Here is a 15100-nt window from a genome sequence, read left to right as displayed (position 1 = left end):
GCACCCCAAAACTGAAAAACTTAAAACTCCATCCAAATACTGGGTCTGAGCACGGGAAAAATAATTTTATCTCCCAAAAGATGTGGGAATGATATTTGCCTCAGTGTAAAACTTTGAAGTAGAAATGTGAGATCGTGAGAGAGTGCTCTAAGGAACAGATCCTACATCAACAACATATGTGGAATGTATAGTTTATGGGATAAATTCTGACCAGTGCAATCCCACGGGGCCCCACGCTACTCTTACTAATACTGCAGTAAATTGGGAGTAACTCCATTGTAGTTAATTATCACATATATAATACTTTACAAACATTAACTAATTAATCACCAAAACAACCCTATGCTATTTCTATTGAAGTATAAAGCTAGTGTGGGATTAGAATCAGTACTGTAACTCCTCACTTAATGTGGTAGTTATGTTCCTGAAAAATGAAACTTTAAGCAAAACGATGTTAAGAGAATCCAATTTCCCCATAAGAATTAATGTAAATTGGGGGGTTAGGTTCCAAGGAAATTTTTTTCACCAGACAAAAGACTATATTTTTATATATATATATATATATATATATACACACACATATATGTATATATATATATACACACACACACACGGTATAAGTTTTAAACAAACTATTTAGTACTGTACACAGAAATGATGATTGTGAAGCTTGGTTGGGGTGGTGAAGTAGGAGGGTGGAAGAGGGTGGGATCTTTTCCAGGGAATGCCTTACTGCTAAATCTAGCACTCGGCTGAGCCCTCAAGGGTTAACACATTGTTGTTAATGAAGCCTCATACTCTACAAGGCAGCACAAATGGAGGGAGGGGAGACAGCATGGCAGACAGACACACCCCCTGTGTGTGAGAGAGAGATGCGCATTATCCCTTTAAGTATGTTGACCCCACTCTAAGTACAATGCCTTTTTAAGCAGATCAGCAAGTTGAGCCCTGTCACGTCCTCCCCCTGCTTTATGGAGATGGGCAAGGAGGGGCAGGAGCAGGGGGAATGGGGACATCCTGATATTAGCCTCCCTTTGCTCCCCCCCCCGCACAGCAAGCAGGAGGCTCCCAGGAGCAGCTCCAAGGCAGAGGGCAGGAGCAGCATATGGCAGTGGGGGGAGGGACAGCTGAACTGCCAGCTGTTGATAGCCTGCTGGGTGGCTGCTGCACAGGGAACTTAGGGGAGACGGGAGCTGATAGGGGGGCTGCTGGTCCACCCTGGTTCCAAGCCCCCACCAGCTAGCTCCAACGGGCTGCTCTTTCTGCAAGCAGTGGACAAAATAGGTGGCTGCCAAACAACGTTATAAGGGAGCATTGCACAACTTTAAACAAGCATGTTCTCTAATTGATCAGCAACGTAACAACGTTAATCGGGATGACTTTAAGTGAGGAGTTACTGTATCTTGTTAGTTCTCAACACTTAACATTCCTCCCAAGGGTATTGCTATCCCCATTTTACATGCTTTGCCAATGATACATTATTTAGCACCTCACACTACTATAGTAAATATTTGCAGGGAATATGTTGGGGGCAAACAGACATGTAAGGTCAGATTCAAATTTCAGTTGCACCAGAGTAAATCTCAATTAACCCCAGTGAAATCAGAAATTGACCCAGAGAGGTTAATACCAAAATTTTCAAATGAGGGTGTCTAAAGTTAAATACTTACATAAAAGTGCCCTGAGTTTCAGAGATGCACTCGGATCTTCCACTGACTTCAACACGTTTGAAAATCAGGCCCACTTTATTTAAGTCAATGGGATATCTACTGACATCAGTAGGAGCACTGAATGCTCTTTGAGTGCACCCCTAAAAATGAGGACACTTTTATTTAGGGACCTACATATGGATGTAGGTTCTTGAGCTTAGGCATTCAGGTTTGAAAATTTGGGCATGAGTGATTTGTCCATGGCTACAAAGAAAGTAAGTGCCAGCCAGGATTAGAACACAGAGATTCTTTGGCCCCTGTGCTGTGCTTTTAGATCATTGCCCACAATGACTTGCGCCTAGAAAGCTATTTGTCCTTTGAATGAGGAAAAATAGGGATTTTAGTACATACATTTTCAAAAAAGACTAAAACTTGCCATACAACAAATCCTAACAGTAAAACTGAATCCTATATGTTTTTGAGAGTATGAAGAAGATACACTGTTAAGATATGCACTTATACCTGTGGTATAAGGCTCTCAGTTCTAGAACAAGCACAAGTGAGAGGTCTCAAAGAAGAGTGTCCAACAAAAGGATGAGAGATACTATACCTGTCCACACTAAGGGCACAGAGATTGAGGACTGTGATGCCCACTGATGCCTTCTGTATAAAGGGGAGGAATTTGCAAAGAAACAGCCCGAAATTAGAATCCTCAAATGGCCACCGCTGAGCATGAAGCTAAAGAAAGGACATAAGATAATCAGAAACTTTGAATGATAATGTAGACCGTGAATATGTAACAAACTGTAATCATGACCTATCTTCGGATCCAGCCCTAACAGTCCCAAATTCTTCATGTTTAAGCAATTCTCTTGGTAATGAATGAAACTGGGAGGTAATTCTGCTGCCGTAGAAACATGGCGGAATTAAGGAGAGTGTTTAAACATAAGCAGTGGGAGGATGTATTGATCCTCTCCAACTGAGGTAGTAACAGTTTCACTGTTAAAGGAGCCTTTCCTAAAATGCTTCAGCCACTTTTATGCACACAGAAAATCAAAGTCAACCCTACCCTGGCACCAGGGCTGGCTTTAGGACCTGCGGGGCCTGATTCGAAAAACCGGCGGTGGTCCCGGTCTTCGGCGGCACTTTGGCGCTGGGAGGTCTGCTCCGCGTCTTCCGTGGCACTGAAGGACCCCCCGCCTCTGAAATGCTGCTGAAGACCCAGAGCGTACCCCCACCGCCGAAGTGCCACCGAAGACCCAGAGCNTGCTGCTGAAGACCCAGAGCGTACCCCCACCGCCGAAGTGCCACCGAAGACCCAGAGCGGACCGCCGCTGGGTGAGTAAAAAAAATTTACAATTTAAAAAGGCGCCTAAGGCGCAGGGTCCTCTTAGGTGGGGCCCGATTCCGGGTAATCGGTGGAATCGGCCTAAAGCCAGCCCTGCTTGGCATAAGCTGGACCAAACCCCATGTGTCTGCTTTCACCAGGGCTGAATTTGGCCCAGAGTCTAGCATTCAAGGCATGACTCCCACCTCATAATGTGACACTTAAGAATCTAATTCACATTGTTGCACACAAACAGATTCTTATCATTGTAAATTTACCACTTGTGACAGTTTTGGATGCTGGATTATGAAACCTGTGGAAAGATTATTATTACATGTATACAATTTGTACCATGTTATATTTTAAAGGGCAGGCATCCCCCAGGTGGGCTGTGGTAGGTGACAATAGACAGGCAGTTGTAAGTGAGTATATGCATGAGTGGCAGCAGTTTGGACTAACATTTCTCTCCCCTAGGATGTATCAACATAACAAATGTGAATAAATTGATTCTTGTGCATAATTAGGGAACCAACAGTAATCTCCATCCCAGCTGTCAGTTATGCTTTGAACAAGTAAAGATGCTTACAAAGCTTTGCTCCTTGTATTACTCGCACTTTTTTTCCACATCTATGAAATAGGTTATATAACTCAAAACATTATATGTAAAATTGAAATACAATGCATCTGAGCCTGGGATGAGATTCTGTCAGTGTCCTGAAGTCTGCAGAACATCAGTTTTTGAAGGAAGTACAGAATAATAACAATACGTTCATTTTTTTATTTATACCCAGTCTTACTGACCAAAGGCATGGAACACAGCGCATTTGCATGACACTTTGCAAGTGGTAATCACAAATGTCTTCCATTTGTTTCAGGGGAAGGTGGGAAGTAATACCCAGTTACTTTAGAGAGTTGGAAAGACTATGCTGAGTTTCTCGTTGTGCATTACTTAATTAACAGCAATGATGGGCCCAACCAGCCTCTTTGGGTCCTAATCCTCTGAACATTTGAGGAAGTTCAGATCCAGATCTAGATCTTAATTTTGTGGATGGCTGAATTAAATGCTGAAATTTGAATATCCTCAAGTTTCACCTCAGGAAAGAGTAGTCCCTGCACTTGTGCTTTTTTTCCTCTCTGCACACCAGCACCCAGGTCAGGCACAATCTGACCAAAAACCTTAAATCAGACCAGCCTTGTTCGAAACACTGGCCAATCACAGTGTGAACTGGTGCCAAATTAGAATTGATAATGAAACCACATGAGTTTCATGACATTTGGGTTTTGCTGTGTACATTTCCTACACATCTGCTAAGCACACACAATATTATTTTCAAATGTCAACTTAATAGCCTAGAGATACAACTGTGGCATTTCCAATCAAAAATTTGTGGTACGTCATATTCCGGCTGCCACTGAGAAAGGGCACAATGGTGAAAGGTGGGAGCAAGGAGTCATCCTTTTCCCTTGTACAGCTACACAAGAATCAATTGGAATCGCGGTGCTTTAGCCTTTTGAATACAAAAGGAAAAGTGAGTGTTAGTGGGTCTGTACTCCAATATTGCTGCAGTAGGCTTAAAAGTCATGGAATAATCTTGTATATTAACTCTGCTACTAAGAAAGCTACAAGGTGAGGTCTTTGGTATAATGTCTCAAGGAGCCTCTCAAGATAAAATCACTCAGAGAAAAAAACTATATAACATCTTTTCAGATTGTGTTTGTAGAATTGGAATAGATCCGATTCTCTCCAATTCCCAGCAGAGCCTTTGGACCTCTTTCTCCTCTCTCTTATGCTGGTTTTACATCATTATAACTCAGTAGAATTACTCTGATTGCATTGGTACAAATGGTAGCAGAATGAGACTTCATCCCTGTAAACTTATACTGCCCATCTGTACAACAGCCCACTGTCTGAGTGCTAGCTTGTTTTTAGATTACAAAAATCTTGAGTTTATTTCCACAAATTCTCTTCCCCACCCCTTCCTTTCTATTTTCAGCCTGAAATCTGGGGAAAGAGAAGATCTTGGACACTTCCCAGCCAGCATCTTTCCTCACGTGAGCCCCAAACAGAACTCTGGTCACTGTGGAGGTCAGGGAACTTTTCCCAACCCTTATTGTTTATTACTGGACACCATAAAGGCATCTATTCCTGAAGTGCTTTTATACCGAGATTGGCTCCTCAGGTAAGTCTAATTCAGAGCTTTGACAATCAGATGGTCCATAAACATCTGTCCTCTTATTTCCTGACTGAAGCCCAGACAAATGATTACTCTGTGGTATTAGTTGGTTTTCAGTCATTTGTCAGTGCATAATTGTTTGTTATGGGGTTTCTTGCACCTTCCTTTGAAGCATCTGGTTATGACAGGATCCTGGAATAAACTGGACAACAGGGTTTGATCTGTTATGGCAATTCCTATTGTTCTCAGCCAATTCCAAACATCTCTCCCCTACACTACTTTGTTGCTAAAACTTTTTATCTTTGGAGATATTTTGAAAATCTGTCTCTTCTGTCTGTGCACTTTGGTTTCCAGGCCATCAATTCTTCTATCCACCTTGATTATATGGTTAGTCATTTGGACTGTAATTTTTTCAAGATTACATTCCAGAATCCACATATGATGTGGATGACCATCAATGTTGGTAAAGGGAAGGTGTGTAGTAGCAGTTTTGAGCACAGGACTGAGAATCATGACTACTTAGTTCTATTCCCAGCTGTGGCCCTGACTGCTATATAAATTGGGCAAGTCACTGCATGGCTCTGTGCCTCAGTTTACCGACCTTTACAATAATGCTTACTTACCAGGTTTATTGTGCAATGTTTTCAAAGTACTTTGAGTGCAAAAGCATTACTAATGTTATCAGTACTAAATAATTGAACCTATGGATTTGACCCTAAAGAGATTAAAATGAAGATTATCTTTGTCACTGGGCTAGTGCCAATGCTGTGCTGAGTGTCAAGTTGGCCTAAATTCGTTTGTCTCGGCTCCTGTTTTCTTTGGTGTCTGTAGCATTTAGTCCAATTCAAAAATGGAAGTTTCCATTATTTATTTTCATGTAATCCAATACAAATTGGTACAAAGTTGCTTGTTGTTTTGATATTGAATTTAATTTTATTTTGCCCCTGCCATTTTCATTTTTCCATGTTTTGCAGCTTGTTGTAGTAGCAGTCTATAACTGCATTTTAGAAGCTGGATAAGAAGTGGGCGGGAGAAGCTCAAAGTTTTGATAGTTGGAAGTTTTACTACCTGGGAAACGCAGGAGGCAACTTAATATATTGGGATAAGCATATTATCTGAATGTTTTTTCTAATATAATAAGCAGTAAAATAGTTAATAATGTTGACAATGAATGTTGTTAGGTTTCAGAGTCAACACCCAGTTTATGTTTTGGGCTATCTGCCTACTTGGATAGACTCTACTGCTTTGGCAAATAGTAAGTTCATATTCTGAAAGTTATCTTTGCAGACATATGGCTTAGGACCTTTTTTTCTAAATGAAAGCTTAGATTTTGGAGCACAATTCTGCAGCATGGGTGAATGCCGCACCAAATTCTGCAGCAGCAGAATTACAGAATAGACACTGGTAATAGCTCTGCATTGTGACATCCAAAGTAAATACTCTTTTTCTCTCTATTAATGTGTTTCAACTGTTAAAAATTATTTAATCAAAATATGACAAATTATAAATATTCCTACGGGATCAGCAAAATTTACATCTGGTTTAATCTTACTTATAGTACAGGCTACTTATCTAGTATTTCTAAATTAAAATTCACAGCTTGTGGTTGTCAGAGCTACTGGGTGTAGAGTGGGAAAAGTTTGCATATCACAGCAAAATATTCAGTATTCATTGAATACTGAGCATTTAGGTATTCAACCTGTCCTTTAAGGATCAGCTCTGATCTGGCCCATTGAAATTTTGCCCCAGTCTACACCCATCTGCCACAGTCACTCAGAATACTCGGATTGCTTCTATTTATATTTTTTGGCACATAATAGTTTTTTTTAAAAAGTGCTCCTTCAAACATTTGAAAAAATCAGTGTGTGTGTGTGTGTGTGGAGCATCTGCTTTCCTTTATTTCAGGCCCACCTCCATGTTCTAATTGGATTACTCAGATTTTAACAGGAATATTTTGTTCCTTTAACTGTATATACAATATGTAAATACTAGAGAGAGAGGGGGCCCCAGACCAAAATCCCAGATCTCAGTACCCCTTATTTCTGGAGCGGTTTAGAATATAAGCTTGGTTTCACTTGCTGTTATACTAAGGGCATGATTCTACAAGGCACTGAGCACTTCACCTTCCCCAGGAAATGCTCAGCACTTTCAGGTGTGATCTGTAAAGCAGCACACTTGTCTTTAACCAAACCATAGCAGACAAAATGCTATCAGCTTTCCAGTGGTTTCCCACTTTGATGAAAACATACACCCTACGTACCAACTTCTGATATCGTAACTAGGATTTGTGCTTGAACCATTGTAAATAATAATGAATGATAGGATGGAGTTTCACCAGCAAGTTATTGACCAGTTCCTCTGATTCTAGCTGAACTTATAGAATGTATTTAACAAACTATAAGCCCCCGTTTTGCAAAGGGATCATCATGTGCACAAGAAACACATTCTACCTACATTCCCATCTATTAAACAGGGAGGAGTAGAGTCTGGCTCTCACTCATTATACTCCAATTAACTTATTGATGACCACTTTAGTACAGCCAGCAAGAATCTATTCTATATGGACTGGCTGTACTCTAACAAATATTTGCCAGGTATATATTTGCTTTTTCTCAATAACTCTTCTCTTAGCTGAGGCCTTCAATTCATTTCAGAGGCCACAGAATAGCTGTCAGAGATGGAAGGGCCTAATCTGTAAGATCTCGATTTCCAGTGCCCCACAAGATAATTGCCCAGCCAGTTATGGAGACATGGATCCAGCTGCGAAATTCAGATCTAGGTTTTGATTCCAGACTGTCAGTGTTTGAATCTGGGCCAAATAACTATTGCTTTCACTTCCTACTGCTGAAGGTAGAATTTTAAGTGGCACTGTCAAGGGGAAAGGCTTGGCATGCTGTTATCAATCCCCTTAGCCATCCAAACATTTATGTACCATTATAGTTAACATTTAAGAGTTAGTAGAAAGAAAGTCAGTTGTTCTTTTATTTGCACCGTATATGGCCCCAGCATATTTCAAGCAATGGAAACGAATGTGCACTTTGTAGTGACTGTCTGAAACTCTGCTACTACAAAGCAAATATTGGCATCAAAAAGAAAAGTCTTGTACTTGAAAAAGGTTCATTTAGTCACTGGTTTTCACAGTGAGACCCTGTCATAGTTGCAGCATGTACACTTCCTCCCAACACCCCAGGAATCTCTCCTTTCGCAAGATGAAAAGTATTTTATTCCTTTTGTTTTGTCCTTTCTATTTTTTCCTTAACTGAAGTAACACTAGTACTGAATCATTGTACGTCCCTTTTAAGTTGATTTTAATAAAAATCACTGGAATCAGAATTAATTTATTTCATTTTTCAGATTAATTTTACAATTATTTTGGTGGGTAGTTTCCATTATTATTCAGTCCTGCTTATGCATTCATTACTTTTCTTTGGATAAGGTGTCAGATTTTTCCTCTTCAAATATCTTTAGAATCAGTAGGTCTGATCCTGCTAGCACTTGCATTAGTTTTACACCACTGCAAGTCCAATGGTCTCTATTTTCCCATTAGGGTACAAGTAACTCCTAAGAACTTTAGTAGGAGTTACTCATATCCTTTGCATGGGACTTTTGGACCCATTAATTTTAATGGAGTAACTTCTGATTTACATGGGCATGAGATAAAAATTGGACCCACTGGGCCTGATCTTCCATTGTCTTGCATGTTATATAGCCTGTGCAAAGTGGATGTATAAAGCTATCTAATCAAAATGGCACTCAAGGAACAAGACAGTGGAGAATCAGGCTCAGTATCCCTCCGGGTGTTCTGACTTTCCATAACACAGGCCATGTCTCCACCACAGGAACTATAGGGACACATCTACAGCACCACAGCTTAGCCAGAATAACCCACTAATGTAGATGCAGCCTACCGCAACAGAAGGGATTTCCCTGTCACTGTTGGAACCCCACCTCCCTGAGCAATGGTAGCTAGGTCAATGGAAGAATTATTTCATTGCCGGAGCTGCGTTTACACTGGGGTTATGATGGCATAGCTACAGTGCTCAGAGATGTGGATTTTTTATACCCTTGATCACCGTAGCTTTGTCGACCTAAGTTTTGAGGCCCACCGTCAAATGGATTCTGCTTCTGCAATACCATTAGTAACTCCAAGGTTTCAGGACAGGACACTTCCCAAAAGAAACATGTTTTCCCCTTGTGCATTTCACAGCCACAGGGTGGTCTGTAAAATCAATCTATGGTGCAATTCCTTAGAGAGAACAGAGTGTCGTCAACAACATATTTTTACACTGAAATCAGAAACTGAGATTTCCAGGTTCCACTCTTGGTATTCAGAAAAATTGACCAACCAACCACAACTTCCAGAACATCCCCCTCTCTTCTTACAGCGACCTCTCCACACTGATTCTGGAGAATTGAAGCAAACAAAGCAGAAGTGTTGAAAACATTCCACTGGAATGATTTTTAAATGTCACCCAGTTGGTTTTACTTTACTGTTCTTGCTATTTGTTAAGCACCATTAGTGTGCTAGATGCTGTACAAAACTCAGATAAAGACCCAGGCACGTAGTCCGGGTCCCAAGCAACTTACAGTCTAAGGGACATAATGTTATAGTCCTACATGTGTACACACCAGTACATATGTCCTAAGGAAAATCTTGAACCTAGAACCAAATATATGGGCTGCATTGGGTACTGCATTCCGGTATTTCTAAGGAAATTCTGGTATTTCTAGGAACGGCGTGGGCCCTCCCCTGCTGGTGTGACCTCACACACATGGTACATGTAAGGTTACACCACATGGGAGGATGCCATTTTTCAGAGCATGCCAACCTGGACCTGACAGCATGACCTTGTGTCCCCCCGAAACTGAGCTGTGTTTAACAGAGGGTGTGTGCTTTTTATGTAGCACACCTTCCCCATATGCAGTGGAATTGAATAGGTTCATGACCAAAGGACCCTTTGTTGCTGTGGAGGTGGGGCTGGATTTGCCGCTTAGTGAAGACATCTAGATGGAGCTTTGTTAGGCATTGTAGTCTCCAACAGCTGTACCTCTAGGACTGCAATCCAATCTGCTTGTCACAACTTGCTAATATGGCCCTCATTTTGAAAAAGTCTCAAAATCCTTGAAATAAACCATGCAACTTGAAGCAGAGCAAAGTGACATTTTTTGCTTACAGCTCTGCTGTTTGTAGAGTAAAAGAAGATGATTTTGGCCCATATTTTCCTCCTGCCCAAAACTGGATGGAAGGGAACAAACTAATATAAAATATCGTTAGTTCTTCCAGAGCCACAGTCCTGGTGTATCCTCCCCCTGGTCTGTGAGATTATTGGGGGAGTATGGATGGGAGGCAGGGAGTTAGTTTGGGACCCAAGCTATCCCAAGCCTCAATATTGAAGATACCCAGCCAGCTGTGTGTTGGGACTCCCTCTACACATCTCTCTGGTCCTCCCCCAGCCACTTCTGGCCAGTATGCTATCATTGGTCATCTACCCTTATGTTTTATAGGTCAGTCGTTCTCAACCAGGGGTCCGGGGCCCCCTGGGGAGCTGTGAGTAGGTTTCTTGTTAGACTTGCTGCCCTTGTTAGACTTGCTGGGGCCAATGTTAGACTTGCTGGGGCCCAGGGCAGAAAGCCGAAGCCCCATCACATGGGATTGAAGTCCGGGGCTCTGAGTCCCACCACCCAGGGCTGAAGCCGAAGCCTGAGCAATGTAGCTTCACCGGGACTTCTGTGGTGTGGGGCCCTAGGCAATTGCCCTGCTTGCTACCCCGTATAGCCAGCCCTGGATTTTATATGCAGAAAACCAGTTACTGTGGCACAGGTGGGCCCTGGAGTTTTCATAGCGTGTTGGTGGGGGCTTGAGACGGGGCCGACTCTAGCGTTTTTGCCGCCCCAAGCAGCAAAAAAAAAAAAAAAAGCCCCTTCATTCTACAGAAGCAGGTCCTTCGCTCCGAGAGGGAGTGATGGCCCTGTCGCCGAATTGCTGCCGAACAGCCAGATGTGCTGCCCCCCTCTTCATTGGCCAGCCCAGGCACCTGCTTGCTGGTGGGTGGAGCCGGCCCTGGCCTCAGAAAGAAAAAGGTTGAGAACCCCTGTTATAGGGGATCATGGAGCATGGAGCTTCAAACAACACTAACTTTCCACAGTGCATATTGCAGTTCTTTAGCAATTTGTTGTGGGGAGCATATTGTTAGTTTTGCTCCTCCCTCCTACTCAATTTTCTGCAAGGACAATGGGCTGCCTGTATTTTTTTGTGAGGGGTGAAAGGTCATGTGGAGAGGTAGTTAGTATCAGCAAAACCATTTCATTTTCTCCCCTCTGCACTGTCCCATCACAGTTTTTTCTGCAGCTTTTACTCTCCTTTGTCCTGCTAAGCAGAGGTGGGAGTGAGCAACAGGGCCTCTGGCAAATATCCTTGGATTCCTAGTTTTTTTCTTCCCACTTAGGCAGTGAGATGTAACTATGGATGGGGCTGTATGGGCCTCACACTGAAGCAGAAGGGTTACATTTCACAGAGATGCTGAAAGCTCAGATAATGAATGCCTGGTTCTGAATCCAGGAAGTTTTTGGAAAGTGTAGGGGACAATTTCCTGGTGCAAGTGCTGGAGGAACCAACTAGGGGCAGAGCTTTTCTTGACCTGCTGCTCACAAATAGGGAAGAATTAGTAGGGGAAGCAAAAGTGGATGGGAACCTGAGAGGCAGTGACCATGAGATGGTCGAGTTCAGGATCCTGACACAAGGAAGAAAGGAGAGCAGCAGAATACGGACCCTGGACTTCAGAAAAGCAGACTTTGACTCTCTCAGGGAACAGATGGGCAGGATCCCCTGGGAGAATAACATGAAGGGCAAAGGGGTCCAGGAGAGCTGGCTGTATTTTAAAGAATCCTTATTGCGGTTACAGGAACAAACCATCGCAATGTGTAGAAAGAATAGGAAATATGACAGGCGACCAGCTTGGCTAAACAGTGAAATCCTTGCTGATCTTAAATGCAAAAAAGAAGCTTACAAGAAGTGGAAGATTGGACAAATGACCAGGGAGGAGTATAAAACTATTGCTCAGGCATTCAGGAGTGAAATCAGGAAGGCCAAATCACACTTGGAGTTGCAGCTAGCAAGAGATGTTAAGAGTAACAAGAAGGGTTTCTTCAGGTATCTTAGCAACAAGAAGAAAGTCAAGGAAAGTGTGGGCCCCTTACTGAATGAGGGAGGCAACCTAGTGACCGAGGATGTGGAAAAAGCTAATGTACTCAATGCTTTTTTTGCCTCTGTCTTCACGAACAAGGTCAGCTCCCAGACTGCTGCACTGGGCAGCACAATATGGGGAGAAGGTGACCAGCCCTATGTGGAGAAAGAAGTGGTTCAGGACTATTTAGAAAAACTGGACGTGCACAAGTCCATGGGGCCGGATGCGCTGCATCCGAGGGTGCTAAAGGAGTTGGCGGATGAGATTGCAGAGCCATTGGCCATTATTTTTGAAAACTCATGGTGATCGGGGGAGATCCCAGATGACTGGAAAAAGGCTAATATAGTGCCCATCCTTAAAAAAAGGAAGAAGGAGGATCCGGGGAACTACAGCCAGTCAGCCTCACCTCAGTCCCTGGAAAAATCATGGAGCAGGTCCTCAAGGAATCAATTATGAAACACTTAGAGGAGAGGAAAGTGATCAGGAGCAGTCAGCATGGATTCACGAAGGGGAAGTCGTGCCTGACTAACCTAATTGCCTTCTATGATGAGATATCTGGCTCTGTAAATGAGGGGAAAGCAGTGGATGTGTTATTCCTTGACTTTAGCAAAGCTTTTGATACAGTCTCCCACAGTATTCTTGCCGCCAAGTTAAAGAAGTATGGGCTGGATGAATGGACTGTAAGGTGGATAGAAAGCTGGCTAGATCGTCGTGCTCAAATAGTGATCAATGGCTCCATGTCTAGTTGGCAGCTGGTTTCAAGCGGAGTGCCCCAACGGTCGGTCCTGGGGCCGGTTTTGTTTAATATCTTTATTAATGATCTGGAGGATGGTGTGGACTGCACTCTCAGCAAGTTTGCAGATGACACTAAACTGGTAGATACACTAGAGGGCAGGGATCGGATACAGAGGGACCTAGACAAATTAGAGGATTGGGCCAAAAAAACCCTGATGAGGTTCAACAAGGATAAGTGCAGGACTCTGCACTTAGGACGGAAGAATCCCATGCACTGCTACAGACTAGGGACCGAATGGCTAGGTAGCAGTTCTGCAGAAAAGGACCTAGGGGTCACAGTGGACGAGAAGCTGGATATGAGTCAACAGTGTGCTCTTGTTGCCAAGAAGGCTAACGGCATTTTGGGCTGTATAAGTAGGGGCTTTGCCAGCAGATCGAGGAACGTGATCGTTCCCCTTTATTCGACATTGGTGAGGCCTCATCTGGAATACTGTGTCCAGTTTTGGGCCCCACACTACAAGAAGGATGTGGAAAAATTGGAAAGAGTCCAGTGGAGAGCAACAAAAATGATTAGGGGTCTGGAGCACATGACTTATGAGGAGAGGCTGAGGGAACTGGGATTGTTTAGTCTCCAGAAGAGAAGAATGAGGGGGGATTTGATAGCAGCCTTCAGCTACCTGAAGGGAGTTCCAAAGAGGATGGAGCTTGGCTGTTCTCAGTGGTGGCAGATGACAGAACAAGGAGCAATGGTCTCAAGTTGCAGTGGGGGAGGTCTAGGTTGGATATTAGGAAACACTATTTCACTAGGAGGGTGGTGAAGCACTGGAATGCGTTACCTAGGGAGGTGGTGGAGTCTCCTTCCTTGGAGGTTTTTAAGGCCCGGCTTGACAAAGCCCTGGCTGGGATGATTTAGTTGGGAATTGGTCCTGCTTTGTGCAGGGGGTTGGACTAGATGACCTCTTGAGGTCCCTTCCAACTCTGATATTCTATGATTCTATGATTCTATGAAGCAATAGCAGGTAAACGTTTTTGAGTTTGAGTTTGTCTTTAAAATTCTTGTACTATTATTTTACAAAGTCTGCCTAGTGGTAAAGCATTCCTTACAATTCTAGACATCTCTGTTGTGGTATTTTTATTGTTTACACAGTATGATTAGTTGCTCTTTTTATTTGGTCTGTGGTGTTGGCAAACGTCCTCTTCTTTTGAGGTGTACTGTACTTCAAGCTGTGCTGCTCTTCTTCAGAGGAATTATCTGTTAGGTATGCTTGTGTGCATGGTGGTTTGTTGAAAAGATTTTTTTCCCAATCCCTGGGCAAAGTGCCTCTTTTATTTTATTTCCAACTGTGTTGCCTGTTGTATGTTGCTAAAAGTGAGTGACAGTATTGCTAACGAACTACTGCAGAACTCGTGAACCCTGGATGTGCGTAGTCAGAACACTCCCTTGTTATCTGTCTATTTCAGCTGATTGAAGAAGGAACAGAGAGAACATTCTAAACCATTCTTGTTATACCTAAGGCATCTAGCTACTACAGTGATCAATGCACTACAAATCCACAGACATCATCTATTAGATGAAAGGGCAGGGAGGAATTGGTTATGTGCTGGGTGAGGAGAAGTTACCTCTCAAGGGGTCTTGATACTGCCTACTAGGTACAGCGGTGAGTGAGAGGTGTTGCAGCTTTGCACCACCACAGGGGGAGCTCTGGTAAGGATATGGTAAGGATATGTTCCATTCTATATGCATCTGAAGAAGTGGGCTGTAGTCCACGAAAGCTTATGCTCTAATAAATTTGTTAGTCTCTAAGGTGCCACAAGTACTCCTGTTCTTCTTTTTGCTGGTAAGGATTGTATCGCAGGAGGCAAAATCTCTTCCCCCAGCTCTTTGGAGTGCAGTGCGAGGGTACATGTTGTACTTTCTTTTAGGTTACTATAGTCTGCTCCCACAGTGCAAATGGGGAAGACAGGTCCTTGATTCTGTCTCTTCGTGGCTCCTATCAACCCCATTTGGGGTGATTTGTGCCACCAGGTACA

The 15100-nt window shown here is 43.0% G+C and overlaps 1 protein-coding gene across 2 annotated transcripts in view; it reads right to left on the bottom strand.

The window, feature by feature from the left end:
* EDNRA (endothelin receptor type A) overlaps window positions 1-15100 on the bottom strand; it is a 41450-nt gene that overhangs the window by 14908 nt on the left and 11442 nt on the right. For both annotated transcript variants that reach the window (XM_034771613.1, XM_034771614.1), the window contains exon 3: window positions 2260-2387. In XM_034771613.1, coding sequence (XP_034627504.1) covers window positions 2260-2387 — 128 coding nt within the window. The remainder of the gene's footprint in view (window positions 1-2259; window positions 2388-15100) is intronic.

This window comes from Trachemys scripta, chromosome 5 (assembly GCF_013100865.1).
Source record: "Trachemys scripta elegans isolate TJP31775 chromosome 5, CAS_Tse_1.0, whole genome shotgun sequence".
Taxonomy (NCBI): domain Eukaryota; kingdom Metazoa; phylum Chordata; order Testudines; family Emydidae; genus Trachemys; species Trachemys scripta.
The sequence above is the reverse complement of the archived record's forward strand: the minus strand, read 5'-3'. Positions and strand labels throughout refer to the sequence as shown.